The 25,987-nt window shown below is 36.3% G+C and overlaps 1 protein-coding gene across 5 annotated transcripts in view; it reads left to right on the forward strand.

The window, feature by feature from the left end:
• Positions 1-25,987, forward strand: part of ANKS1B (ankyrin repeat and sterile alpha motif domain containing 1B) — a gene marked incomplete at both ends in the record, with an annotated part of 478,018 nt that overhangs the window by 274,305 nt on the left and 177,726 nt on the right. For all 5 annotated transcript variants that reach the window (XM_080616729.1, XM_080616728.1, XM_080616730.1 and 2 more), the window contains one exon: positions 9,540-9,692. In XM_080616729.1, coding sequence (XP_080472855.1) covers positions 9,540-9,692 — 153 coding nt within the window. The remainder of the gene's footprint in view (positions 1-9,539; positions 9,693-25,987) is intronic.

Below are 25,987 nucleotides of genomic sequence, written 5' to 3' on the forward strand. Positions count from 1 at the left end.
CTTGTTTTCCTAATATCTGACTTTCATGTAAGCTGTGGAGACTTCCTGCAGGCTTCATATTTGATTTGCTGCTGTGTACATGATTTTGCTTCTTGGCTGTGAACAGAATGACATGCAGTCATTTTACCAATTATTTTTGGTGCTAGCTGGTTTAAACTATAGATTTTAAAATCTGTGATGGAAAGGGATTGTTCTTATATTTTGTATGCCAAAATATATCAGTGGAGGCTCCTACTACCATTCTAAACAAGAGAGATAGTGCACCTAGCACGGTAACTTACTATTCAATATTAGAAATCTGTATAAGGAGGATGAATTAGGAGAAGTAGACCCCAGTAATAGTCAGAAGTCTTCCATATGTGATGCAGATACTTAGTACAAAATACTAGGACTGGAATAAAACCTAGTGTAAAGTGCATGGAGTGTTCTGGGAACAGCATGTGTAGAATAATTGAGGTAAATAGAGATTAGTCTGCTTGCAATTTAGTACTAGCAGACAATGAGGACTTATTAGAGGACTTTTTAGTCTAGACAAGAGTTTGACACTGCTGGAAGAGGCTTTTTGATGCATCGGGGCTTATTGGATGAATCACTTGTAAAAGAGAACAAGGGCTTCTTTTGTATGGGAAAAATTAGAAGTTGTGAACTATTTCTGTATCTGGATGTATTAGTCAAGCCATATATGCTACAACATGAGCCTGTACACTGAAACATCAAAGATTATTAAAGGAAATAGTATTCCAAATATAGTGTTAGACAAGTGAGTTTCATGATACAAATAGTAAAGTGTAGAAAACTAGCATTTGATTACTTAAAATAGATATTTAAGGTTTAGCTATTAATTTATGATTTTTTCAGCAATGCTATCATTCAAACAAAATTTTGTAATCTTAATCCCTGCTCTTAACTGATTATATATTTTTTCTGGTTTTCACACTTCTTAGAGAGATCAGCTTTCTTGTATTTCTGTTGCAAGTTTTCAAAATTAATGAGTGAATTGTTAATATATGATAAATTTAGTGCTCTCTGCACTAAGTAACCCATGTTTATGAGGACATTGTTAATACTGTCTGCTTTTGGAAAGTATTACAGTGCTGAGACCAGATTCTGTCATAAAACTCCAACTGAAGTCTTTTTAAAATATGCTTAATGTGAGAAAGGAGGACAGAGTCAAGATCTAGAGATATTCTGGAAACCAACTGAGAACAAGATGGTTATGCAGTTACTTGGAAGAATTAACATCTTCTGAACCAAAGATAATTGACAGAATGTCTTGAAGCATGGACTGAATAATGAGAGAGGTAGATTTTAGCGGCTTCCCTGTTGAGCTAGAAAAAACAAACCTTAAGGACCATGTTTTTAGTGTCTTTGATGCAAGAATGTTACACTAAAACAAACACAGTCAAATACTGAAGCTGTGCATCACGTTTCTCCGCTTAAGTGACTCAGCAGTACAAGAGAGCTTAGATAGTAAAAATACATAATTTCCAATTCAAAACTGAGTTCTTTTGAAGGCACAGCTGTCAGAATAGCCATGGGGCCCAAAAACTGGGATCATGCTAAGTTTTATCTGATGTAACCCACCCTTGCTGCATTCATAACAGCTTGCAAAAGGTTTAAAAAAATTTCACATTCTGCAAGGAACTTTGAAATATTTCAGTATATCTGTTTGTTTGTTGATAAGTTCAGCTCTGTCATCATGCATTCATAATAGTGCATGCCATCTAAATATTTTAAGATCTCAAGCCATAATTGAAGCCTCACTAATTTGAATCTCATTAGATAAAAATTCTTTTAGTTTGTTTGTTTTGAACATGTACCTCTTTTCTGTTCCTCATTTAATTTAAAACTTGATGACTCCTTGTGTTTTAGTACTTAATGACATTGCTGACGATGATATTTTTAGATTTACTATTAATGTTTCATGCCTTGTGATACTTTTTAACTCAAATTTTGAGGTGGAAGTTAAGTGCTTTAAAAACCATCTGAAACAGGACTTACTTAAAGCCGTAAACTCAGGCATTATTGAATAAGCTTAGAGGGTAAAAATCAAGCTAAAAGTCTATTGTCAAGGTTTTAAAATACTCCTCTTTTAAAGCTCTTTTTGTTATTCTCTTCTCATCAATATTCATCTCTGCAGTCTGAAAATGCAACAGGCATTTAGTGGCTGAAAAGAAAGACTGTCTTTTTACTCATAATTGCTGGCTTCCTAAGGAGTGATGAATTTCTATACTTCAAACACCAGAAGCCTGTTTAGGAACCACCTTCTAGAGCTTAAAGTGGTTTTAAATGAGAAAAAAACCCACATATTTGTCCAAATATAGATGACCTAATTATTGTAGTTTCTTATGCAGTGTTTAACCAGTATAAAAAGGTATGCTTACTCAGATTTCTCAAAATATTTTTCCCTGCTCATTCTGTAGTTGGTATGGTTGTAACAGGTAAAGTTGAAATCTTTCAGATTTCTGATTTTCAAAATACCTTTTATTTTTGTTGGGTTAGAGCTAGTAGCTCAAAGTTTCCTCTCACACTAATATAAGTTATTCAAGACTCACATTAATAATAACTAGAGCACTTTATGGCTTATTATTATTAGATAAGGTTATGACACTCCAGTAGAACTCTGATTTGTAAAGTTAATTCTTGAAATGGAAATATTTTACACCTGACATCAGTCTTAGAGCAAATTTTGTAGCAGAGTTTGATACTGCATTTAATATTTCTTCTTTTAAAGAGAATGAAATCAATAAATATTTGGAGAATGATTTTAGAGGTAGAAGATTTTAGGTAGAGACAATGTCCAAAAAGATACTGAAGCTGCAAGTACAGGACTTGAAAAAAATAAAATAAAACTGGGAAATAAACCATGTGCAGGATATGCTTAATTGACTAAGAAAATAGTAGCAGTCATGGGAAACTAAAGAGCATTCTCAGGTTATTTCAGCATCCCAAACCTACGTGCAAGTGACTTCTCAATGGGTTCCTCAAAAGCTAAAAATGTTTTTGAAAATAAGAATTATCCTAGCTTATCTGAGAACTTAGATAAGGAAAAAGATTGTTTTTGTGTGGGATGCTCAGTGTACGGCTCCTTCTCCCAGTGTGTGATGGGAACACATTCTCTTATTTGACAGATGGAAGAAAGATGTTAGCTGAAAGCAGCTTTCTCCTGATTTCATAGTTATTCTTAAAGTATGCAGCTTGTTCCTTCCTGTACAGAGTGGTCTCAGCACAAAGCAAGTTTGGAAATCTTGTAGCAGGCAGCCAGCCGCTTTCCTGGGCGCTTTGCAGAACCAGACAAGAAGTAGGATATCAAAGGCTATGAGCACATGCTCTCTGTGAATAGTTACATGAGCAGTAAAGCAATGCTTCCAAAAAAATGCTGGGTCTATTACTCCTATGTAACATTCTTTTGTGCAAGCATAGTAAGTCTGTCATTTAGGAAAACAGAGCTACTGTGCATGTGCACATTAACTATGCTGTGTATGTAACAGAAAAAGACCACATCATATGTTTGAACTGCTATATTGCTATTGGCTTTCACATCCCAGAGTTTAGCAAGCTGATTTTATCCTGGCAGTTAATTCTCTTCCATTTAGCACAGCTAAAAAGTAAATCATTACAACTTCCATTCCTAAAGACAGTGTTCAAACTAGGGAATGCTGCAAGTGGTGTCATAACATTTATGACCCTTTCTGGCCATGACTCCTTGCTTCTGGTCTTCTGGAAGTGAAGATGAAAAACATGACTCAAAGAAAATGCTTTCTACCCTGATGTTTTTCCTCTTTCTAATGCCTCTGAGAATTTCTTTCCCAGCTAGAAACAGGAAGAGCTCCAGCTTTATGCACTGAAGTACCAATAAATATCCACAAGACTGCTCTTAGAAATTATACCCATAGAAACTCATGAGATCAAAAGGCATACATTCCTCCTATTCCACAAATTCCAGATTTAGATCCTCTTAAGATTAATACACAACAGCAAGGTCCTAAAATGTTGTGTACATCATCCTCAGTAGCACTGAATGAGACTGATCTTCCCTTCTCCCAGATATTGTTCCTGATGAAGAGCTATAAGGTCTTTTCAGTCTTCCAGATGTGGATCTGTCTAAATTTGCCATTGAGGCAGGATCCTGAATTAGGCAGCACTGTGAAATGAACATGCCTGTACCCTTTTTATAGTAAGCTCCACAGGAAGATGGAAGGCTTTCAGTTAGCAGAAAGAAAAGTCAAACATTAATAGAACACAGGCATGAATAGCTAACTTTTTAAACATATGTCAAGGTAGACAGAATAGAAAACCAAAAGGTTTATGAACAGCTTTTCCTCACGCACTGGATCTTTGCAGGCAGGTCCCTGTTTTCACTCAGTGCCTTTCTCAACAGCTGCAAATGCAAAGTCTTCTCAGGTCCTTAGGGAGTTGTGCCCATCCCCGGTGAGAGCTGTCTCTCTGTTCCTGACTGCAGGCTCACTTTCTGCACAGGCACCAGCTCCATGTGGTGGCCCTGTGCCACCCACACCCTCTGGTCTTTAGAAATATCAGTCTCACAAGCCTTTACTTTCACCCCTCCAGAGGAGCAATGATCTCCTCTTCCAACAACATGAGTTCAATTGATTGTGTTTGTAAAGTACATAATGCATGAGAGATATCTCATGAAAACAGGAGAAAAACGAGCTGATGCTTCCTCCATTCAAATCAGCTAAAATTACTAAGATTTGTAGTTGATAGTTTCATAAAAGTTCCCAAAAGTGTGTATGTGATTACTTTGAAGCTCTTTTTTGTTTGGTTACCCTTCAGAGGCAAAAACTCAGGTACTTTCTATCTTAATGATAAATACTCTATAGATGTAGCAGTGATGCACCTGTAAAAAGTCTGATGTACACCCAGTCTCTTGTAAAGGATTTCTCAGCCCACTAGGAGGCTACTTGACATTACTATTTCATTATGAGAAACAACTCTTTCTGACTTCTGCTTTCTATTCAAGGAAGTAATACGAGTGGTAGATCAATACGACCTAGGAGAGAAATCTATGATTTGTGTCTTCTTCCATGCTTTGTTTATATGATATTTTCTTAATTTTTTTTTTTTTTACTCTAAATCCCATGGGCTTATTTCTAGCCTTTTCCATAGTCGGCATGCTAAAATCATCTGCAGTGAAACAGCTAACACTGATACTGTTCTTTAAAAATAACAACTAAATGAGTAAGTAGCACTGTCTGCAGAAGAATAATACTGCCCCTTTTTATAGAATCATAGAATAGTTAGGGTTGGAAAGGACCTTGAGATCATCTAGTTCCAACCCCCCTGCCATGGGCAGGGACAGCTCACACTAAACCATGCCACACAAGGCCTCATCCAACCTGGCCTTGAACACCGCCAAGGATGGAGCATTCACGACCTCCCTGGGCAACCCATTCCATGCCTCACCACCCTCTCAGTAAAGAATTTCTTCCTTATATCCAATCTAAACTTCCCCTGTTTAAGTTTTAACCCGTTACCCCTTGTCCTGTCACTACAGTCCCTGACGAATAACCCCTCCCCAGCATCCTTGTAGGCCCCCTTCAGATACTGGAAGGCTGCTATGAGGTCTCCACGCAGCCTTCTCTTCTCCAGGCTGAACAGCCCCAACTTTCTCATCCTGTCTTCATACAGGAGGTGCTCCAGTCCCCTGATCATCCTCGTGGCCCTCCTCTGGACTTGTTCCAACAGTTCCATGTCCTTTTTATGTTGAGGACACCAGAACTGCACACAATACTCCAAGGGAGGTCTCACGAGAGCAGAGTAGAGGGGCAGGATCACCTCCTTCGACCTGCTGGTCACGCTCCTTTTGATGCAGCCCAGGATACAGTTGGCTTTCTGGGCTGCGAGTGCACACTGCCGGCTCATGTTCATTTTTTCCTCGACCAGCACCTCCAAGTCCTTCTCTACAGGGCTGCTCTGAATCTCTTCTCTGCCCAACCTGTAGCTGTGAGCAGTTAATATCTGAAAGGCTTTCATGGCTTGAAGCTTAAAGGTTTTATATTGCTCTGAGTCAAGCAGTATGCACATAACTGCTTAGATGTTTGACATCACTGGTGCATGTGTTGTAGCTGGTGTGAAATGATTGAAATAGTATACATGGAAATACAGTCAGTAGATAGGAGGAGTTTCTTCTTTCAAAAAAAGAAATCAAACAGCAAATGGCATCAGCAAGGAAGTATACAGAGTGTACGTGATCTGTGAAAGGACTCTAAGATCATAGTGCAGTACAGAAAAAAAATACAAACAGTCCAAGAGCCATGACCTATTAATTAGGACTGGGATAAGATGCAGTTAAACTGGAGCTCTAATGAAGAAAGGGGGCGCACTTCCAGGCAGATATTTCCAAGTGTTTTTTTTTTAAAGCTCCATAACATTTTACACGAAAAGCAGATGCTGTTAATGATACTGTCACATCTAGATAACTGATCTGTCTGTCAATAAATATTTGAAAGGCAAACATTCAGCCAGCTATGAATGACAGTTAATAAGCTGGTTGTTGTTATTAACAGACAGAACAGAACTTTCCATACAAGAGGACAGATACATGTATTAGACACATTTTAGAAAATCTGTTTTAGATAAGAAAGTGGTTCTTGGTTCATGACAAAACAAAATACTGCTTTTGTGCTGAAACTGCTAGCAAATGTTCTTGTTCTGAGGTTTACTTTTTGCAGTAGGAGCAGCAGAAGGGGCCTGTCCTGCCAGGGCAGGTGCGCTGGGAGCAGAGAGGCGACAGTGGGCAGGCGGGAAGCACTGGCGGAGTGGCAGAGATGGTAGCAGTGACCATGAACAGCCACTTCCCAGGGCAAATCCGTAGGGATGAGGATGAGACAAGGTTGATTTGGAAGAGTGAAGATCAGCAAACTGCATGGCAGGGCACAGATGTACCTATGGCATAGCTTGGGTGAATGTCAGGGATGGGGACCAGAGCTCACATGCAGCTCCTGGAGAAGGTGGGCTGGCTCCAACCAGGCTTCTCACTGCTTTTTCTCACATGGGTCTGATCCAAGGCTATGTAGTGGCACTATCCCCTATGTGGCCTTGAACACAGGTAGCCAAATCTCTGGGACAGGGAGAAAGAAAATGCTTGCAGAACCTGCTGCTGCCCAGTGTATTTTCATGTAGGCTGTTGAGTGACCCGGTGACAATTTTGTCTATTGACACCAAATCCAAAGAATGAAATTGTCAGATACATTGCAGTTGTTCTCAGCCTCTTGCTTATTGGATTGTTCACCTGTGTTTGCTTGCCTGCAGCTTTTTGCAACACACCATAGTAGAGTGATATCTATTTTAACAACCCTTTCGATCACCAGTGGGAATTGAGAATTCAAGAAACTTCCCTTTTCATACAGGCTGATGGGTTACCAGAATTATGGACCAGACTGCATGAAGTTTCTCAACAAGCAGGTCAAAAAAAACCCCCAAAAAAACGGAAAACAAACCAGAAAACCCCCAACTTTTTAAAATCAGGATTTATTAAACATGAAGATCAAATAGTAATAAAAAAAAAGATTTAATTTGCATAAAAGGCCCCATCTGGTTATGTTGAAAATTGTTTCAAAGGTGCTTCACTTTTCTTTGTTACAGAAAGGAAACAAAAATACCATATATGTTTCAAAAGTCATGTGTTCCCTGTATATCTTCTTCATGTCTTCTCTTGTATTAGATTTTTCTTCCTCAAGTGTCAGATCTTTAAGAATACCTTTTTTCAAATCTTGAAATAAGCTTCCCAAGAGTCAGAGTTCCTGGGATCCTCCAATGTTTTTGCAGTCTGCTAGATTGTCGGTTTAAGATTTGAAGTAAGTCTGAATGACAATAAAAGAAGAATTTGCCATGCTTTTGACATCTAAGAATTTAATTATAAATTAGGATGAAACTAAATTCCAAAATGTCAAGTTCAACAGCAAAACTGAACTCTGAATTTCTAATTACTCCCATGTTAAAGAAGTGACCTGACAGGCTGATACCCATTGTTAATTTATGTGATTTCTTGTCTGTCTTTTATGATTTAAGATAATGATTTCACTACATCATTTAAATATTTCCATTAATATTTTATATCCAACATCTGTAGCAAAGACCAAAAAGTAAACTGTCAAATCCATGATGCAGTCTGCCTGCATCACTCTTCTCTGATACTACAGGAAACTAAGATCAAGATCATGACATGCTGGCTTTCTGCATTTGAACAGATAGATTGAAGAACACTATCGTGGCTTTCAGATGCAGATATTAATTTCTTTTCTCTGCTTTGAATTCAAATTGTATTTCAAATAAACTGTGGGAAATAAGTTGGTTCAGGCAAGATATTAAGATCAGAATTCTCTCCTTGTCACTCACTTCAAACTTAAGCTCAAAGCATTATGTTTCTGTCACACTTCCCTTGTTTCTTAGAAAGTAGGAATGTACATAAGCAGGCAGAAATAGGAGACTGTCTTTCACCATGCAGTGTCACCCTTGCATAATCAGGAGAACCTATGCAAAACACAAGGTTTCTAAACCTTTAAAGCTTCTTAGCAGTTTACCATTTCAGTGTATCATCATGTTAGCAATAGTTACACTTCTATAGAAAGATGATATGCATATAATACTGTAGAAAATTGAGGCTATTGCACATTTTCTTTCTACTTCATTCTACCTCTGACTTTAAAATTCATAAAAACAATATGGCATAACAAGCTGCACAGGTAGAGGGATTATACGTTTTTATCTTTAATGGCTAGCTTGAAAATCTTGACTTGTGTCACTGAGAGGCAATTGCCTCAACAATCTTCAGAAAAATAAGAGGCCAGTGGTATTTCTTTGTTATGAAAACAAGATTTATGTGATTATGCTTCCTGTGGCTGTGTTGCTATATAAATGCATGTGGTGTGCTTCTGTGTGTTCGATTGTCCAATCTCAAGCAACTTTACAGATGGAGAGAGCTATCTAAAATATGTTAAGTTCTCAGAAGTTCCATGAAAAATTGACCAGATAGAGGAAATAGTCCTTTTTAAACCTCCCTTGAGGGTGGAAAAATACAGTGTGTCTTCAACCATTATAAAATATTAGATAGCCTAGTAGGAGAGATAAATTAGCAGTAATATAAACAAAGCAGAATGTTTCGTTCGCAGTGTGATACCAAAAGACCCATTCCTCAGAATTATTTCTTCCCTTTTCTATGAAATCTTAGGTGCAAATCTGACATTTTTGTCAAGCCAGGATATTAATAATTTCTCTTTCATGTTTTTGCCTTCTCTCACTTGTGTATTCTATGATATCTACTAAAAACTGAACTCCAGCTCCAGTCTTAGTACTATAGTCTGTTTTAAAAGGCAAGCCACTATAAGATAAAGATACATTGAAAACAAAGGTTATTTAGTGCTTTTGCTCACAAAATTGTTTCACATTGTGCTAATCATTAAAAAAATGCTGATCCAAGAATAAGGTAACTCTGTGAGGAAACTAATAAACATAAAATGCTGTTCTGAAAGATGTTAAATGAATATCATCAGTAATTCTTACTCATTCTTGGTTTTCAGATGAAGCAGATTGGTCATGATGGCTACAACCCCGCCTCTGTAGCTGAATGGCTGGATTCCATTGAACTGGGTGACTATACCAAATCCTTTCTAATTAATGGCTATACATCGATGGACCTTGTGAAAAAAATCTGGGATATTGAATTAATTAATGTAAGTTGATCAATTTATAGCAGTAAGAGTTCCTCCTAAATATGTTATAATACTTGTCTTACTTATCAAAGAGAAAGCACAAAAGCAAATTGCACTACAAATACTGCTGTCAAGTACTGTTAATGATTATAGCTTTCGTGCCTATACCTGAGTTGACTGTATCCTTGGCTTCCATTTGCTTTACCATTGTCTTTCACATGGTATTCAGTCAGCATGGTTGTGTCTGTCTTCAGGATGCTGAATGACATTTAAAAATATATTTTGGTAGTTTATAGCTACAAAGCATAAGCCTTTGCTTTTAGAGTGCCTAGCAACAGTGCTTCCTGTAAAGATACTTAGAGTTTAATTTTTCCACATGCTCTGGCTAAATTAAACATAGAATAAGAAAACCTTAAACGTAGCAAATAAGTTATGCTAAAGTAAAAAATATTTTATTTAATTATCACTTTCACTTGAAACTTTGTTTACATGAGTCAGTTAAATTAGATACCCACAGATGGGCAACCATGATCTTTAATTTGGACTGCACTGCAGAGTAATTGAAATGAGATAAAGCCTATACAGTGGAGACATTGACAGTACAGCTTTGCCAATGAAATTTTCATGTAAGTTATGTGACTGAAACTGAGTTTTATTGCTTTTGTAAAAGACATGATTATAGCTTTGGATTCACTGTGGCTTTTGAAATCAACTGTATTGTCAGTTTATCTGAACTTTAGCACAATCTCAGCATGGAAAAAAAAACCAAGATCATATTTTAGTGGCTCTTCAAAGACAAAAGACTGTGCTCTTCTTTCCAATATAGAAGATACTGCATCTCGACCTCTAATTAGTGCCTAACTCAGAACAGTCAAAGAACTACCAATAACCATAGGCAATCAAGCATAAGACAAAGCAGCTGTAAAGCCATGTTTCAGCATAGTAACTGGTGCATGAGCCACAAGCAGATACAGCCCAAGATCAGCATCTAAAGAAAACAAAAGGAATTAAAAAAAAAAAAAAAAAAAAAAAAAAGAAGAGGTATTTGATTAACTGAAAGACAAAACCATTGCATGCTAGAATTTTTTTTCTTGCTGTCACATTACAGTTAGTGTTAACTAGCACAAAAATGTAGAGTAAGGACCAAATTCTGCATAACATGTTATGGCTGTTGCATTCAATGTATGTTGTAGGTGTATAACTGAAGTCAGAGTATGATTGATGCTATTATGGGTGTCTGCTGCTAAGCTGTTTATAACTGTGATTTTTTTTCTATATGTGGCTTTAATTTTAATAAGAACTGGGGACCCTTTGTTCCAGAAGATAATATAGATTAACAGCCAGCACTGAGTTCAAGGAAGTGGATGACTCTGCTCTTAATTTTGCATTCCAAACATTTTGCCATAATCAGTTTGGAAACAAATTACCCTTTAGCTCCCCCAAGTGGATCATTAAAACCTCATTAAAAGCTTGTGGTTTGATTCCAGACTTGCTTAAAATGATGAAGAGGGAAGTACCTACACTGAAGTTAATATGAATACACTTCTGTAAAATTAGTATAAACCAGACCAGTATATATCACTCTAATTTTAAAGGTTAATGTCACGGGTTTTTTGAGGACCTGTACTTGTCTGGCAAACACTCCCTTTTGCTATGAATTGCAAGAAGCAGCTGTTAAACTGTTGTTTAAGTGTTTGTATAGATACAGATGCCTACAGAGATAAATATTTGTCCCACCTGATATGATATTGGATTATGTTGTTCACTATTATAGTAAATAAAATAGTTCTACATTCTCAAAATTTCAGGTTTAGTCCAGTCAGTATATATTTGATTCCCACCAATCAGTAGTAGCTAACTGTAATAATAGGGTGTTCACTAAGAAAATCTGTAGCTTAGAAAAGTTGTTACTGTTATTTTTCTCTTTCAATTGAGGGGAATCTTTCAGAAAAGGACAAGAAATTGGTTTGAAGCATTGTGCAGTCTGGCAGAACAAGATAATTATCTCTGACCATCAGGCCTGCTGTCTGAAATTGAATTCAAAGGTCTCACTTCCCATTCAGGCAATGACAAACAAGAGCTTATAGCATAAAGATTTTCATAAAGGAATGTATAAAGGTCAAAGCCACTAACTCTGGAATAGGACTCCTGATATGAGTAGGTTAGGATCCAGCCAGTTGAAAAATTAGAGAAGAAAGAGACTCAACATCCTGAAAATAACAGCACCATTGGTTTGGTGGCTTTTGGTGCTCAAGCTGTAGATGGAGCAAGAAGCTTCATCTGCACTTATGCTACATAAGTGATAAAAATGTATCAAGTACTACAGATACAATAATTTCTTAATTTTAGCCATCAGTTTAAACAGTTGCAGCTCCTGAATTTGACATAAAACCCATTTTTTCTTTGGTATAATGAATCCCTTAGTTCATACTTGGGAAGCCATTGGGAAATCCTCCATGGCTTCTGGAGGTGTAGAAACAGATTTGAACATAGAGATAATATCATCTCTTAGGTAAACTAGCATAGTTTAAAGAACAGAGGAGAGAATGGGACATTTAATTTTTCACAAGCCCTTTTTTACATCTTAAAAAAAGAATAAAAAAGAAAAATGTTTATTACTTTCTTTCTACACTTTTTATGATCATGAATTCACATGTCTGTGAATGAAGTTCATGAAGTTTTAGTTTCTAGATTTTTGAAGATTGCAACCCCATGCAACGCTACAGGATTGGGGAAGAGTGGCTGGAAAGCTGCCTGGCAGAAAAGGACCTGGGGGTGTCAGTCAACAGCCAACTGAACATGAACCAGTTTGTGCCCAGGCAGCCAAGAAGGCCAAGAGTATCCTAGCTTGTATCAGACGTAGCATGGCCAGCAGGACAAGGGCAGTAATCAGCCCCCTGTACTCAGCACTGGTGAGGCTACACCTCAAGTACTGTGTCCAGTTCCAGCCCCCCACTACCAGAAAGACACTGAGGTGCTGGAATGGGCCCAAAGAAGGGCAGCGAAGCTGGTAAAGGGTCCAGAGACCAAGTCCTATGAGTGGCTGAAGGAACTGGGATTGTTTAGCTCAGAGGAAGGGAAACTCAGGGGATATCTTATCACTCTCTACAACTACCTGACAGAAGGTTGTAGTGAGGCAAGTGTCAGTCTCTTCTCCCAAGTAACAAGTGGTAGAGTAAGAGGAAACAGACTCAAGCTGTGCCAGGGGAGCTTTAGATTGGATATTAGGAAAGGTTTCTTCACCAAAAGGTTGTCAAGCATTGGAACAGGCTGCCCAGGAAGTGGTTGAGTCACCATCCCTGGAGATATGTACAACATGTAGTTATGACATTTAGAGCTTTGTTTAGTGGTGGACTTGGCAGCATTAGTTTTATGGTTGGACTTGATGATCTTAAGGTTTTTTCCAACCTAAATGATTCTATGATTAAAGTTAACCTTTGTGAGTTACCCCTTACTCCCATAGGATGCTGGAATGATCAGAGCTTTTAATCTTGTTATCTTCCTAAAAATAACAGTTCTTGCTCTATTTCCAACATTGTCTTATCATCCTTGGAATTTACCATCTAGGCAAGAACATTTAAAAAAAAATCTGAGAGGAGAATGTCAAGTATATGAGAGAGGTACAAGGTCTGAGACACCAGTGGTAAAGGCCATTTTCGCTCAGCTTCTCTGGTCCTCCAGCTTCCTCACTGGCATTAAGACACAAATCTAATATGCAGCTTCCTGCAATTTATTGCAAGTTAATGTCTGCTCTAACTCAAGTGCTGGTTTCTTTCAGGCTTTTATATTATACATATATAGTGCGTGTGTTTCTTCAAGCTCAGTCAAGCAGCAATTACTTAAAGCATTTAAATCAGAAGAATAATTTTTAAAGTTATTCATTTGTGGTTTTTGTGAGTTCCCTCCAGCATTCTGTCCTTTTTCAAGAAGCTAGACTTTGGAATTTAGAATCTGTTTCACTAATTTACTTGTCATTTAGACCAAGAGTTTTCCCAGGTACATTTGCTTCATTATTTTCTCAGATATGTGCTTCCTGGATGGTGTTGTTCTAATTTCCTCATCATGGGATTGGAAGTATTCAAAATGCCTTCTCCCAGCACTGGCTTTCCCAACACTTCTGGTTTTGTCTCCTAGGTTTCTTGGCTCATTACAGAGATCAGATTCTGTACCCAGATTCAGTTATAATTTATTTGATGCTGTAGCTACGTGAATCTTTTCTGAACTTTTCATCTGCTGAAAAATAGTCCACTATGTTCTGAAATCCCCTAACCCAACTAAACTGTGCACCTGTGCTTTAAAGTATAAATGCTCTTCAAAATGACTAATCACATTATTCTTGTCTGTTATTCTGGATTACTTACGTAACCCTCCCCCTCAGGGAGTCACTCTCTTCAGGGAACTTTTACCAAAGAGATTCTTCAGGCAAGATATAAACAGCTTAAAAGCACAAAGCAAGTTATTTATCGTCTAACACACACAATACATTTTAGGACTAACGAACTAGGCATTAAATCAGCTCCACCAAATGAGTCACTAAGTCTAATGGGCAAGTAATCATCACTCAAGTAGAGGAGGGCTGGTCTCTGTTGCTCCCTGGAACAGGCTGATCTATGACGTTGCTCAGTTGCTGTCTCCTGATTTCCTTTTTTTATCTCAGGATTTTGTACCTTTTCATGTGAGTGGTGTTATACTTGAACCCTTGAGGTGCAAGTTTCCCCTGTCCTAATATTCTTATTATGTCTGTAACTTTACCTTTCTACTCTTGCATGCTTCAGCCTGTGCACTCCCTCAGAGCTCCTTCTTACGCCCTAGCAATTTTCTCAGAAGAAAACTGAGAACAGTTGCACAACTGTGCTGTACTGAAAGTAGGCCTTGAATCACAGCTAGCTGAACTTCTGGGAGGAGGGTTACATGTAAGTGGCCTGGTTTATATTTCTTCTCAATTAGTTTATCCTGAACTATGAGCTTCTGTTTTCATACATCTGTCTTTCACATGGATGATTCAGTCTTTGTCTTCTGTAAAATTAATGTTTTCCAAACTCAGTTCCTGTCCAGATTTTGAGCTTTTGGGAAAGTGTTATTATGATCCTCTCCCACAAACTGCATTTCTGTTTTACATTAGGGTATAATGATTGCTGTTGAGGATCAGATCAAAGATGCTAGAGAGAGACAATAGCTACCAATGGACTGCCCTCCATTAGCTAAATACCTTGGACCCTCCACAACATCAACAACAAGTTCTAAAATTTAATTTTATTATGTACTGTGTAAAAAGGTGATTCTTTAGTATTATCTAAAGCTGCTACATGATCATTTCACTGCAGCCCACTAGGTTTTGCACTGTAAGAATGAAAAAGTGTGAAAATGACCATATTGAGACAGATCAGAGGCTCTACCTAAACTAATGTGCTGTCTATAAAAATGGCCATAAACAAATGACCAGGGAAGGCTACATGAACAGGACAAGCACATTATGAATTATCTGCATAGCCACCTTCTTCATCATTAATAATTTTCGGTTAATGGACTTAATGGACTTCTGGAATTGGGCTAGTTCTTCCCAACTGGTCCTTGTCTTTTTTATCTTAAATGAGTTATTATCATCATCAAGTTTCATGATCTTACTGCTATTCTTCTTTCCTGTGGAATTTATAAACACATTGTACAGCAGAGGTCCAGTCACAGATTTCTGCAGTAATTCACTAGGAACCTTCTTCCACTCTGAAAACTGAATTTTGTCCTACAGTTTCTTGGTTTAATCAGTTATTTATCCATGAAATAACCTCTTACAGGTTAATGCCATGACTGGTTTGTGTTGGGGTTTTTCTGTTTTTTTTTCTTAGAAGTTTTTTAAGAGTGGCTTCATCAAAAGACTAGAAATCCAGAAAACTGATTCATCAACTTTCTTTGTATTATTTTTGACTGTTTAAAAGAATACCAAATAGACTTCTTAAGTATGAGGTGCCTTTACATGCAGTCACTTTAACTCTTCCTGGTTATATATATCCATGTGTCCACTATTAGTATGCATTACTAAAATCCTACTGATACCTGGGTAAGGCTTAGAAGCCAGTATTTCCATGAATTTTTTGTGACATTCTTCAAAAATTGGCATCAATATCTAAGGATCTCCAGTCCTCAGATAACAAGCAAGAAGGTTTTAAGGGAAAATTTACACATCATTGCTAAAAATTCAGCCACTTCATCTTTGAATTCCTCCTCTATTCATCTTTTCTATGCTGTAGTTCATTTTACACACATATAATTTCTCCTATGCAGACTAAATAATCTTAATCCATTTAGTCATTCCATACTTCCAGAAATTCTTGTTCTGTATCTTTCTAGTCCTTTTCTGTACACCTCAAAGAGGCAGAGTGCCAGCTATACCTTTCTGTTTTCAAAATGAGAATTACTTTATATGTATTTAGCTTGAGCCTATGGCTCGAAGTAATAGAAACCACTGTACTGAACTCAGTTCTCAAAGGTTTCATGAGGCCTTTGCCAATGAATGCACCTACAATGTCAGTACAATTTATAGTCTCTGCTTAAAGAACTTAAAAATGGACCACATACTGCATTCAGGTTCTTTGACCAGGCTAGTGTCTTGCTTAGCAGCCTGCCTGTCTACTCCAGCAAAGCAGACTCCACAGCTTGGCTGGGTAATATACACCAAATGGAGAGATTTTTGTACAGTGCTCACTTGACAGCTTAATTTCCCATGCTCTATAGCATAAAAAGGTGCCTTTTTCTTAGGAGGACTGTTCTTCAGACTCTGTTTGATAAGTTACTCTGTGGCTCTTCTCTTGTTATTACTTCATTTCCCACGCACGCCACTCTGCAGAGGCAGTTTTTGAAGAGGAATGAAACATTACATCTCAATAATATATTCTCAGACATTGCAAGGGCAGTTTATGAATCCTGTTCCTTTTTCTCTCTACCTCGGAGCTCTGTGGTAGATTTCAGATAACTGAAAAGAATCACGAGTGCTTGGAGCCAAAGTCCTTTCTGATCTCCCAGAGACACTGCTGATAAAGATGCTCGTAGCTCTTCCTATAGTTGTTTTCTAACTGGCTCCAAGAATTTTGATAATAGGAAGAGTTTTCAAAACCATGAATCTGCCTTCGCAGTAGGCTGTGGGATCTCAGGTTATTAGGTGTTTGTTATTAAAAATAACTTCTGTGGCTGCTAAGTTTAGAAAATTCTCTGTATGACTTTTTTGTTGTTTGCTCTTCCCAAACATGCAGGAGCATATTGCTGGTGTACTTGCTTAAGAAAATACTTAAAATTAATTTATGTGAACCAATAATTTTAAAACAGCTATGCACAGACATATATGTGTGTTTATATATAAATGTATATAGTTGAAAGTAAAGAATTCTCCAGCAAGCTAAATGATGGAATATCACAGTTCAAATGCAAATGCCACTTCTATAGAGACAGCCATGTTGATGTACTGATGTAAAATCAGATGCCTTGTATTTAAAGTTTTTTAGGTAGCATAAAATGCTTGAGAATATCTCTGACATCCTGAAAAAACAAATGGGCCTGTTATACTGAGGAACAGATATTTCTAGCCTTTAAAAATTTTATAGGAGTCTTTAAAATTCATTGCCAAGCAGACTGAACTTTGGGTCTTCTCACTCGTTAATAAAGTAGTAGACTATGTATAAGATGCATTAAGATATTTAATAAAATATTTGCTACTACATTTGTGGTGGTTTTAATGTTAAATAACTACTAATATGAAGGAAACTTTCAATATCCATTCAAATTCTTTGGCTCTTCTGTTTGTAAAACTGTCCTAATTAGTATCAATAATAGGACCAAATATTAAGCATTTTTTTGACAACAGGATAGTTGCATATATTTCAAATCAAATAATCTGAAGATCGGTCTGGAACTAAATAGCTTTCATTATGATGCATTATTTCTTCATGAGGTAAGACATGTATATAGATTTGCTCAGTTGCTCTGACATTAGTAGAACAATGCTGCAAATGAGATTACATTAATGTGTTAGCTGCTACAGTTGTAAATCCAGAGGAGAACTGTATAAATTACTCTCTTTGAAACTGGATCAGTACATTCATTTAATATACAAAAAATGTTATGAGGTATTATACAAATAGTATTTTTTTCATCCATACAAAATAGGTGTGTAGATTTGATCCATCCAGGGCACCCGCAGAGGTTTCAAAACGGTTTTAATAATGCACATCTTTGTTTCTTTAGCAAGAATGAAATATTTGCCAATCACAATCATATAGTAAATTTGTTCAGCTGGATCTCACATTTCAAAATGATTCTTTCTGCAGTCAGATTTTGTCTACTTTAAATACTAGTAGCAGCTCCATCGATTATTTCCTAAATGCCTGTGGATGTTACTGATGATGTTACTGTGGATGTTACTGTGAGAAACTGTTATGTTTGGAACTAGATGATGTGGGTTGGAACTAGATGATCTTAAGGTCCTTTCCAACCCTAACTATTCTATGATTCTATGATTCTATGTTGTAGTATTGCAGTGGCTGTTTCTAGAAATCTAGCTAGAAGCTCTTTATCAACAAATCCATGTGATAGTATTGTAAATTCATGGCATGTTTAATTCTTATGTACAGTTTCTGCTTGTAACATTTTGCATAGGCAGTGATCTCATAGACTTTGATGTGAAAACTTCTATCTATTCCTCATGGTAATGCAAAACATTTTGAAATACATCATCCTCTTTCTTCTTGCAAAAGATCAGGAGATGAAATAAACCTTGGCAATTTCTTCAAACCATGCATTGTTTACCTCTTCCCACTACCACCTTGGATCATGGCAGTGCTCAGGCTCAAGAGAAGTGGGAGGAAAAGCATTTCTTTCAGTTCTAATGCAGTGCTTTATTCAGTTTATAATACAACACAGTAAAGAAATAAAGAGAAAGCATTTGCACTGTGAACATTTTCGCAGCATTTATTTTTTTGGTAGTGTAATGATTCTTTTGTAATTCATCTGGTGTCATTTTGCACTAGAGGTATTTAAGTAGAAGGCATTATATAGGTACTTTGAAAGCCTTTCCCTAATTCTGTATTTATATTTCCTTATATATAAATATATATAAATATTGTTTTCTGATTAAAAAGTAACAGTAAAATGACCATATCTGATCAGTGAATCTAGCCATTGAAATGTACAGATTTTTTAAATGTTTTCCATTTCCTGCATTTATTTTTAAATGTAAGGATTTTAGTCATATCAAAATAGTATAATTTTTTTTATCAATCACATTTTACCTCTTTTCTGAGGTAAATCTGTGTTCTTATATTGGAATTCTTAAAATTAGAGATTTTTTTTTTTCCCTTTTGTTCTCTTTTTTCTTCCCCTCTTCCATGCTGTCTTCAAAACAAATTATAATCAGCTACTGATTGGCAGCAATTTTTAGCAGTAATAATCAAAGCTGAGCAATTTTAGTACCTATTGTGTTCCACCTGCAGGATCATTTTCTTATCCTGTAACACACTAGGTAGCACAAATGACTGATTTAATAAAAAAATTATCATGCATTACAAAGTAACCTACTCTGCCTAGTGCCAGAGAGGGTACCATCTCTGAAGAATCCTAACAAAATCTCCCTCCATTCAGACAACAAATAAATTGCCTTATCAACTGATTTTCTGTCTAAAATCTTAGTACTCTATATATTATATATAATTATATATAATATATATATATAATTATATATATATATTTCAAGTTTCAGAATGTGACCTCCTTTCCAGGGAATACAGCAGAAGCAGCCCAACCCAAGACTTCTTATTCTGTTTTAAAAAGCTAGAAAACAACCTCTCCTCCCAGCCCACAAGTTCTCTACAAAAACAGATAAAATAAATCGTCACTAAATATTTTGTTGTCCTAGGCAACAACTTGTTCTGCCTTCCACAGCTTAGAAGAGCCTTGGATAGAGTTATATTTTACAGCCTTAACCTTTTCAGTGTTGTTTCAGTAAGAAAATTGGACTTCTATTTTAAAATAATGTCCTTTTTTGGATCCTTTAATCTAATACTAATTTAGAAATTTTGAATTTGTCCTCCCAAATGTGCAGCCTTAGGATAGCATTCTTCATTACAATAATTGTAAATTGTAGTAAAAGGTAGTTCCTCTAAAATAATTTCCTTATGAGTACTTATTTTTTCCATTCTAGACAATATTTTTGCTAGTTTTGCCAGAATTGCTTGTCCTAAATGTTTGAATTTGCTGCCCCCAAAATCTACCTCTCATAGTTCTAGTTCATAGCATTTTAAAGCAGGTTGTTTTCACTGAAGGTGAGTATAAAATACTTGAAGTTAGTGGTAGATGAAAGCACACAAGAACACAGTGATGTTGATATTATAAAGCAATATTTCTGCCTTTACTTTTTAAAAATCCACAGTGATAAGAATCATAAACAAGTATCCCCTGTTTGCAAAGAAATAAACCTGCAGAATTCATTACATAATATTTTCAAGGACTGCGGTACTATTTTGACGCTTTTAAAAGAATACTGTGGGTTTTGTAACTGTCCTATTCAGCAGTGTGCAAAAGAGAAATGATTCCTTTTTGAAATATTTTTTTAATCTTTCTTTTCTGCTTCTTCGTTGCGTTGTAGAATATTGTGAGGGGTTGATATTTACAAAAAAAAATTCTCAAGAGAGTATCAGATCTTGCCTAGCATCATTTGTCTTCTGTTCATGACTGGTATTAATGATTAAAGCTAAAGAGGACTGAATGGCAGTCCTTTTAGCTTTAAGGAAGTTGAAGATCAGCAACATTTTAGAAACATTTTCCCTACAGCAGGTTTTGTTAACATACTCAGGTGTAAAAGCAAATGCTGTGCTGTGCCATATAGACCTATCAGAGAGATTAATGTGCCAGAAATAGGACAGCAGCATTATCCCTAGTCTTCTGCTTGATTCTCCCTTTTCACATTGTCTAGAGCTATCTTGGACATCCCTGCAATCCACTGTGTTTGTATTATACAGACAGTCATGGCCTTCAAAAAAGATTGAAAAGTGTTATACCAAGATTATTAATAGAAGGTCAGAATTTTTCAACACAATAAAGATGAGGGGAAGGGAAGTATTCACCTAGCTATAAAAGGTTCTATTGCAGCCTACAGACAACAGGGTCTGATTCCTTAAAGTCATCTTCAAGGATTTTGTCCTTCATTGTTTTAACTTTCGAAGGAATAAGGTTTCAGTCACCTTCCGTAAAGGACAATTCCAAATTCTAATAGCTGGTGTTTCCAAGAAACCTTTTATATTGTCCGTATTATTTCAAAATTACATACCATTATCTCCAGCTATCAAAAGCAGGATTTCCTACATCTGTAGAAAACTGGATTTTTTAACAGCCACAGTGTTTACACCCTGAAAATAAAATATTTACTGACAGGTTATTTGTGACCCTTTTCATAATGATCGAGTCATTGCAAGGTTACGTACATTTAACTTCTGATTAATATTCCCACCTCAGTTTGTACTTTTTCTTATTCATCACTTATTTTAAAGAATGTTCTTCATATCATGTAGAGATCTTAAAACTGCAGTATTCACCCAAAAGTAGCATAAGAGGATGATCAGGGGACTGGAGCACCTCCCGTATGAAGACAGGCTGAGAAAGTTGGGGCTTTCAGCCTGGAGAAGAGAAGGCTGCGTGGAGACCTCCTAGCAGCCTTCCAGTATCTGAAGGGGGCCTATAAGGATGTTGGGGAGGGACTCTTCATTAGGGACTGTAGTGACAGGACAAGGAGTAACGGGTTCAAACTTAAACAGGAGAAGTTTAGATTGGATATAAGGAGGAAATTCTTTACTGTGAGGGTGGTGAGGCACTGGAATGGGTTGCCCAGGGAAGCTGTGAATGCTCCATGCCTGGACAGTGTTCACGGCCAGGTTGGACAGAGCCTTTGGTGACATGGTTTAGTGTGAGGTGTTCCTGCCCATGGCAGGGAGGTTGGAACTTTGTGATGTTAAGGTCTTTTCCAGTCCTAACTATTCTATGGTTCTATGATTCTATGGATTTTAATCCACTACCATAATTTGAAAAAAAAATTGAGGAAATGCAGTTAGCATGCTTTTAAGTACAATGATATTCAAAATGGTATTCTGATAATGAGTTACAATAGCTGTTGCAAATCTATTATTCTGCTAACAGAAAATGAGAGATCTTTCTAGTTCTGTTGGGTTCAAAACAGTTTCAAAACCTATTGCAGTGTTTTATTTGTGTTTTTCATCAATGAATTAAGCAACTGGTTCAGATGCACTAATGACAGAAGCTACAGGGAAAAAGAAAAAGGTATAGTTGGGCTTTACTTAATACTTTAGTCTGAGTGAGAGTTTGGTTATGTAAACGCACTCATCAAGAAAGGAAATACATCAGCTTCCCAAATAGCAATTTTTATGATTCTGGAGGAGTGAGCCTAAACTCCTGAACACCCTGATTTTCTCAGGGTCTAGAGTCCATGCTATCATTTCAAGGAATAAATTCAATAATAATAACAGGTTGTTGTAGATGAGCTCCTAATGATGGTCTAGCAGTTTCTATCATCAAAAAGGTTTTCTCATCAACCCCATGTCCCACATGTATCATCTACTTTAAGATAGAAAACACAGTCATAATGCCTTCCTTTAAAATACCCCTCCAGTAAGCCATAAAGAAATGCATATGCACTCACGTGCACACATAAGGGGAAAGAAAAAGAATTATGCACAGCTAAGTATTTTAAACATTTGTGTTCCCACATGCAATATGTTTCTACTGTGCTTTCAGTGAACGTAACCAAACACAAGGTAGTTTGTGATTCCTGTCTTATGAGTTAAATTTATATAAGATTTATATAAGCAATAAGTAAGCATCAAAGCTATAGCCAGGGAAGATAGATGGCAAAACACTGGCATAGTTCATAAATTTGCATTATTAAAAGGTAGTGATAGATCCATCCTGCTGCTTCTGTTGAAGCTGAGCAACAACTTGCAAGCACAAATAATTATTCTTACCTGCTTTTAATAGCAAAGTATACGGTAGCACTAGTACATGACATCCACCAGGAAAACTCATTATCTTGGGTTATCTGCTCTGATCTGTGGACATTTTTTTTGTTAATTTGTGGCTCCCTGTGAAGCAGAAGCATAAGATGTGACTTAATGTGAGAGAAAAAGAAATGACAGAAGTTTAATTTGCCTCTAAGCATATGGAGTGGTTGGCTTTGGAAATTCACTAGAACTGAGGCATGGGAAAAAAGAAACTGAGAATTGAGGAGAGTTAGTGGTAAATGAGGGGGTTATATGCAAGGATGAGATGTCAAGAGTGGGAAACAACTATGTTAGATGCTAATAGGCTTAGCAAGAATGACTAGAAATTCATAATGAAGTAGTATACACAGAGCATGTAAGTATTATATAAACCAGAGACAGATTAACTTAAAGTCCTTACTTTATGCTACCTAAAATGTAAACAAAGGACTACACAGATACAGAAAGAGTTTCAAATATTCAAAATTCTTTTCACAATTGGTTTTCTGTTTTACTGCAGTCTTCAAATTAGCTTGTATGCTCTTTGGGGCAGGGAATCATCTTTGTGCACTGACAATGAGCTCCTAGAAGATTCTCTAAAATACGAACTAAAATTTCTCTCAGTACTTTTACTACTCTATTAATACACAATTACAGGATATCAAAATGATGATTTACAGAAAATGTGAAATATGACCATGTCTTACATATTATAGAAGAAAAAAAAGTTGGCTAGTATTTCAGATAAGATTTGTGTCAAGAATTCCTTGATATGAGAAAGAGTTTAAAAAAGATTCTTTGAAAATGTGTTATTTAAGCTAAGGTTCTGGGCAAAATATTTTCCTGGGGATTTTGGTATAACGTACTTTAGCTTTTCACCATAAGATTTCTAGTGATCTCTGGAGTTCAGATAAGGAAGAGAAGCAAACTGGCTGCTATCTTTTCTGCATTTCCCTGGGGATTTAGCACAGATTTTTCCAATGTGTCAAGGATAAAACCGCCTCACTGTTTTGCAGGAGGTGCTGTTAAACAAAATGGCTGAGATTTTGTGTTTATTGCTGACAATTTGTTATATTTCCATAAGCAACAGCATTTTAGCACTCCATTTGTTTTTGTTCTTATACATACATTTTTATGTTTAAGTATACAATAAGGCACTGTATTTTTTCTTCTGAGAATGAAAGAAGATATTCCTTATAAGTCAATACAGATGCATTAATAGGGCGGTGAAGAATCTGGTCCTGGAACTCACTTATTTGGTTTGGCTGTTCATATAACAACTATCAAGACAGTAAATATACTTAGAGGGTCTGAAATATAAATCTTATGATGGGAAAATATCAAGGTAAGTTTAAATGAAAAACAGAGTCAGAAAATGTGTTTACTGATACTGAAAGACTCTGTCATCAGAATCACAACAGACATAATTCTGAGTATCTGAAAACTTGTACTGAGATTAAATTTTTGTCATGTCCTACTGGTATCTTGAAAATTGCAAAGTTATTAAAAAAAATATTCCAATTATCTGTCAAACTGAGTATAGGATGATGTGGCAAAGGAACTATCCCTGTATAACAAATCATTCCACTGAATTGTAAATGAGATGAGTATTACTGATAATACCCAGTCAGATTTTATGTGCAAGTAGTAAAATAATGATAAGAATGTAGCATGCCTTCTTTATTTCAGAAGCTAGCTGACACTTGGCTTTGTGGAATCAATTCCTTTTATTGCTCATTTTGTTTTCTGCTTCATCCTTTTTATCTCAAGGGCAATTTCCATGAAAATGTTTTGGAGCTTTGTTGGCTCTCACTCTGAGTTTCCCACCTGAGTTGCTAATCCTGTTTAGCTGACATGCTGAAAGTAAGTTGTCACAGTACATAAAGAACAAACACTGGTCAGTACAATGTACATTCTGGTATATACTGGAGGTTTTGTACCTTTGACACTCTCACCAAAGCAGTCTTGCAAGCAGCTGAAATCTTGGCTTGGCAGGACATATGTCATGGTGCATGTGTGCATGTGTGTATGTGAAGTTCTGGAGTTCTTCTGTATTTCCTATTAAGATTTATTGACATTTTAGTATCCCAGAATGTTTATTCAGTGCATTGTTTACCATGAGGCTTTTGAGAACATTTTAAAAGTATGGGCTGAAGTGATTTTTGCAGTAAGGTACCATGAAGTGTTTAGATGATACGTAAAGCTGTATACATAGTAATATATAAAAATGAAGCATTTTGCAATCATTTAATAGGCTGATATCATTTAATATATATTTATCCAGTCTGTTTATTGTGTTATGTTTAATTTGCTTATGTCCTTCCTCCCCTGGATTTTCTTTTTGAGACTTTTTCTTTGCCAGCCTTCAGATCATATGATAGCATAAGCAATAAAAAGCAAGACCAATAATATTCTCAGAGTGGTTTGACCCAACCAGTCTCTCTTCTCACGGATGAAGACAAGGAACCTCAGTTGTATTGTTCACTATTTTTGACTGCATCATCTAATCAGCCATTACCAAACTGCTTCAGGTTCAAAAAAGGGATTTAAAGCACATCTTCACTGAATTATGTCCAAAAAAGGGCAATGTTAGACAAAATTCATAACTGTCTTTCATTTGCCCATTGTATTACTTAGTCATTTTACATATTCCACTCATGAAGTGGGTGGAAGTGCAGCAGGACATTGCATTGTTGGAAAAGCCTAGGCTCTTCGTATACATGTATTACTTTTAAAGTTTCTTGCAATGATTGGTGCTACAGTACTCAATCATGGATATACCAGACACTTTCCAGATTATTTTATTTCTGCTAAAACAAATTGGCTTAAGAAACAGAAAGTGTTTTTCATAATGGTATCACAGTTCTGGAAAGAAAATTTTGACATTTATTCTTGAAATTTTCTTTTTTAATTTAGAAAATTAACATTCACAGATTTTTTTTTAATTACGTTTGAAAATCTGAAGTGTAAAAAAGTATCATCTTGAAAACATATTTCATGTAGGTTGGTGATTACTTGACATTTCAGACAATTTGAAAGAAGTTATTAGTTTGGGGTTTTCTACCTGTATTGGACATGCCATGTCATACTTTACTTTAGCAAAAGAGGGGCTTATGAAGGGATAAAATTATGATTGCTAGCTATATCAGTGAAAATCATATTTACAACTCATATATAGCCATAGGAGATACATGTCTAGTTTCTTGCTGTAATCATTGAAGATATGCAGTCATTTCTTTGATATGATTCATCTTGTCTAAAAGCAAATGCTTGAATTACATCAAATGA

Source organism: Psittacula echo (genome assembly GCF_963264785.1).
Source record: "Psittacula echo genome assembly, chromosome: 1".
NCBI lineage: Eukaryota > Metazoa > Chordata > Aves > Psittaciformes > Psittacidae > Psittacula > Psittacula echo.